The following is a 4,843-nucleotide window of genomic DNA, read 5'->3' on the forward strand; positions in this document are numbered from 1 at the left end:
TGGAGTGCGAAAAGTGCTTCAACCGGAAGGAAAACCTGACCCTCCATCAACGCACTCACACAGGGGAGAAACCCTATCAATGCTCAGAATGCGGGAAAAGCTTCACTTGGAACTCCCAGCTAACTAGACATCAAATCTCGCACACTGGAGAGAGGCCGTATACCTGCCTGGACTGTGGGAAATCCTTTGTCTGCAGCTCTGAGCTCCTAATCCACGAAAGGAATCACACAGGAGAGAAGCCCTATAAATGCCTGGAGTGCGGGAAGTGCTTTGTTTGTAACACGCAACTCAGTATCCATCGGAGAACCCACACCGGAGAGAGACCCTACAAATGTCCAGAGTGCGAAAAATGCTTCAATCGGAAAGAAAATCTTGCTATCCATCAGCGTACTCACACGGGGGAAAAGCCCTACAAGTGCTCAGATTGTGGGAAGTGCTTCAGTTGGAATTCACAGCTGGGTAGACACCAACGAGCTCACACTGGCGAGAGGCCCTTTGCGTGTCTGGAGTGTGGGAAACGCTTCCTTTGCAGTTCGGACCTGATCAGGCACGGAAGAAATCATACAGGAGAGAAACCTTACAAGTGCTCGGAGTGTGGAAAGTGTTACATTTGTAATACCCAGCTGAGTATACACGAGAGGACTCACACGGGGGAGAAACCCTATAAATGCTTGGAGTGTGGAAAAAGTTTCAGCGAGAATAGCTCCCTCACTTCCCATTACCGGATCCACACTGGAGAGAAACCCTATAAATGTCTGGAGTGCAAAAAATGCTTTGCTCGTGGTTCTGACCTTATTAAACATGAAAAAATTCACACGGGGAAGAAACCCTACCAATTTACGGACTGTAGAAAGAAGAGCTTTCACCAGAAGGCATGTAAGAATTCAGACTAGGGAGAAAACAGACTGAGGATATAGGATGTCAAAAAGATTTATCTTCTGAGCTAGCCATTTTTAATCAGTGGGACGATTTGTCTCCAGAAGTTGTGGGTGCTCAAACACGGGAGTTTTTAAGAAGAGATTGGACACCCATTTGTCTGAAACGGTATAGGGTTTCCTGCTTGAGCAGGGGGCTGGACTAGAACAGGGCTTTTCAACCTTTTCACCCATTGTACCACTTTTAGGATATAGCAATATCCGAGTACCACCAGTCGCCTAGCAAGGTGTCAAAAACTTGATGACCAAAAAAAAAAAGGAAAAAAGTGATAAAGTACAGGTAGTCCTCGACTTACAACAGTTTGCTTAGTGACTGTTCAAAGTTACAATGGCACTGAAAAAAGTGCCTTTCAAGCCACAGCCGAGCAAGACACCTGCCTGCCCACCCGGCAGCGCTCTTCCTCCTGTCCGAGGTTTTCATTGTTGGGAGCATTTCTGTTGAGGATTGGCAGCGGGGGTGGGGTGGGGAGGTGTTTGATTTTTATTCCCTCTGCCTGCTGGGTGGTTGTAGCAGGTTTTGGTCACTTCACATGATCCTAGGACACTGTGACCGTCATAAATATGAATCAGTTGCCAAGCATCTGAATGTAAATCACAAGACCCTGGAGATGCTGCAACATTCCAGCTGATTGGTGCTTCTTCTGGGCTCAGCAGAAGCGCTAGGATCAGCGCCGAGTTCCAGCTGATTGATGCTTCTTCAGGGCTCAGCAGAAGCTCTAGGATCAGTGCCGAGCTCCAGCTGGAGCCTGGCACTGATCCTGGCGCTTCCCCTGAGCCCTGACAGTCCTGAAGAAGCACCGATCAGCTGGAAAGCAGCATGGATCCTGGTGCTTCCACTGAGCCCTGACAGGCCTGCAGCTCCAGCCATCTCTCACTCAGGTTTGTGCGGTGCTGCCACTGGTTCAGCTCATTCCCTTCCCCTGCTACCACTTTTCTAGGATGGTCACGTACCACCTGCCAGGTGCCAATGTACCACAGATGGTACCCATACCACTGGTTGAAAAGCCCTGGACTAGAAGACCTTCAAGGTCCCTTCTATTGTTATTTTTGTTCTGTCCTTCTGAAATGTGCAAACAAAAGCATTTTTGAGTTTCTGTCGCAGCACGAAGAGATGAGATCACGTACCGGTGTACAGAAAAGGTTTCTCTCTTAGGATGTTGTTTTAAAATTTATTAGAATAAATTAAAATTTATAATCTCCCCACCCAATTGTAGAAGGAAAAAACAAGAAATTTCTCATAACTCTAGTTTCCACACACCCCCCTCCTTAATGGAGATTCTCAGTCATCCAGGTCATGGTTGTCCCAAACGTGCTTTTTTCATAAGACAACTGGATTTCCTTTGTTTTTCTTTGAAGACATTTCTCTTATCCAAGAAGCTTCTTCAGGAGAAGTGAAATATCTTCAAGGAAAAAACAAGTCCAGTTGCCTCTTCAAAAAGCACCTTTGGGACTCCCCCCCCCCCCGTCCCTTAATGCTGATATTAATGCTAATATACTCCGCTAAATGTCGAAGTGCATTGATGTATCCCATTGAATTCATGGTTTGTATTAACAAGAATGAATTGGTGACTATCTCTTTCCCTTTTCCTGACCAATATTTCAATAAAGCAAAGAAGACGTCGTCCATATTAAAATCATGTTTTTTTTAAAAAAAAATTGGAAAGTGTAAAAAAAAACAAAAACCCCTAAGCAAGTTTCTGCATCCCTCAGGATGGACAATCAAGAGGTATAAGGAGCCTGGAGTTGAGAGCTGAGGCCTATTTTTTGTTAAGTTGTTATCATAAGTACAAGCCAGGTTGATAACAATGCTCAACATCAGGAGAATGTGAGTTTTAGTCCTGCGAGTCCCTCTCTCTCTAATCCCTAAGCGGAATGCAAGGATGAAATTTGTCTTTTTTTAAAATAATACAGATAATCCTTGACTAACGACCACAACTGAGCCCAAGATTTATGTTGCTAAGCGAGACATTTGTTAGGTGAATCACTGCAGTTATTAAATCGGTAACAGTTGTTAAGTGAAACTGGTTTCCCCATTGATTTTGTTTGTCTGAAAGTCGCAAAACGTGATCACACAATCCCAGAAGCTGCCACCACCATAAATATGAACCAGTGGCCAAGCTTTTTCATCTTGACCACATGACCCATCGGAGAAGCTGCAATGCCGGTAAGCGTGAAAAATGGTCATAAGTCACTTTTTTCAGTACCGTTGTAATTTTGAACGGTCACTAATTGGACTGTTGTAAATTGAGGACTACCTGTAATTTTATTAAAGTTTACAACGCAGAGATAAACTAATACCAGTGAACAATATAAAAAAGTTCAGAAAAATAAGAAAAAAGAACAGAAAAGAGAGGAAATATATGCGCCAACACTGAATGTGCCAACACTGGAAGTTTTTAAGAAGAAACTGGATAGCCATTTGTCTGAAATGGTATAGGGTTTCCTGCCTGAGCAGGGGGTTGGACCAAATGACCTCCAGGGTCCCTTCCAACTTTATCATCATTATCATCATCATCATTATTATTATTATTATTATTATTATTAAAGATGACTCTCCCCCCAACCAGTATAAATAATTATAACACCTTCTCTGGTACTTATTTTTTTTTTAAAAAAAACCCTCTAATAACTCATCCTATATCAACAATCAGATTACAAGAAACTCATCGTTCAGTCCTAATCAGCCAAAGCCCATTTCATTAAGAAATATTAACATATATTTTAATCTTAATCAAAAATTCAATTTTATAATCCCAACTTATCCCTGTCTCTATGAAATAAAGGAGAAGAAATTTCTCTCCATTTATAAATAAATCTTCGAAGCCGTGTCACAGACCTCTGGTCAAAAAAGCAGCCCCATTAACAGCTACCAGAAATCGTAATATATGTATTTTGACAAAACCTTTTTAAAAATGTAACCAAGAAAAGGGCAGAGATTCGTCCAGGCAGTCGCCAGAAATCACAAATCAGTTGGAGGCGCATGTGGGCACACACAATCATAAACGGTGTGGAAGAGTTAGTATGCTGAGTCCTGTTAAGTCCAGAATGTGGTTTATGATTCCAGAAAGCCCAATCTCTCAGCAGTTTTCCATCATTCCATAAAAATAAAATTGGCTGGAGTTTTCCGTCAGAAAACCTTTTCAGCCCCAGAGATTAAATTCTTCTCCCTCATCATTAACAGCCCTTTGTTTTCCTCCCTCCCTCCCTCCCTTCCTTCCTTCCCTTTCCTTTCCTTTCCTTTCCTTTCCTTTGTTCTTTATGCCATCCGTCTTGTAAATTCACAGGATTCTTTTTTTCGCTATGTATATGTACTGTATACATTTGAACTAGAGTGATGTTTCTCTGTGTCGTGTGTGTGTGTGTGCAAAACAGCATTTGAGAGCTGAATGCAGCGAAATTGCATTTTAATGTATGCTTAGTGTGCATTTAAAGTGACAATAAAGAATTCTAATCTAATCTAATTCTATTCTTCCTTCCTTTCTCCCTCCAGTCAGTCAGTCAGTGACCCAGTCATTCTTTTTTGGTGATATCTTAAGTGGCCATTAAAAGTATCAAAATACGTAGCTTTGTCAAAAGGAATATTTGACGTTTCTCGGCAGCTTTTATATTTGATTTGATTTTTGATTTGATTTTATTAAATTTATACCCCGCCCTTCTCCCGGAGGACTCAGGGCGGCTTACAGCCAGTTTAAAACAATGGTACAGTACGATACAAAATTTAAAAAAGATTAAAAATAACTATTCAAATTTGGCCGCTTCTACTAAAAATTTAATTTAAAACCCCTTTAAAATACCCCTAGGCCAGTCCTGCCTGCTGAAATAACCAGGTCTTAAGGGCGCGGCGGAAGGAGGGGAGATCCGGGATCACCCGGATCTCTGGGGGCAGCTCGTTCCAGAGGGTGGGTGCT

At 42.3% G+C, this 4,843-nt stretch overlaps 1 protein-coding gene across 1 annotated transcript in view; it reads left to right on the forward strand.

Moving 5' to 3' along the window:
- Positions 1 to 63: 63 nt before the first annotated feature.
- Positions 64 to 4,843, forward strand: part of LOC107300245 (gastrula zinc finger protein XlCGF17.1-like) — a gene marked incomplete at both ends in the record, with an annotated part of 13,767 nt that continues 8,987 nt past the window's right edge. The window contains one exon of the mRNA XM_015829582.2: positions 64 to 872. Coding sequence (XP_015685068.2) covers positions 64 to 872 — 809 coding nt within the window. The remainder of the gene's footprint in view (positions 873 to 4,843) is intronic.

The sequence above is a fragment of the Protobothrops mucrosquamatus genome, unplaced genomic scaffold, assembly GCF_001527695.2.
Source record: "Protobothrops mucrosquamatus isolate PMUCROS unplaced genomic scaffold, P.Mucros_1.0 scaffold6459, whole genome shotgun sequence".
NCBI lineage: Eukaryota > Metazoa > Chordata > Lepidosauria > Squamata > Viperidae > Protobothrops > Protobothrops mucrosquamatus.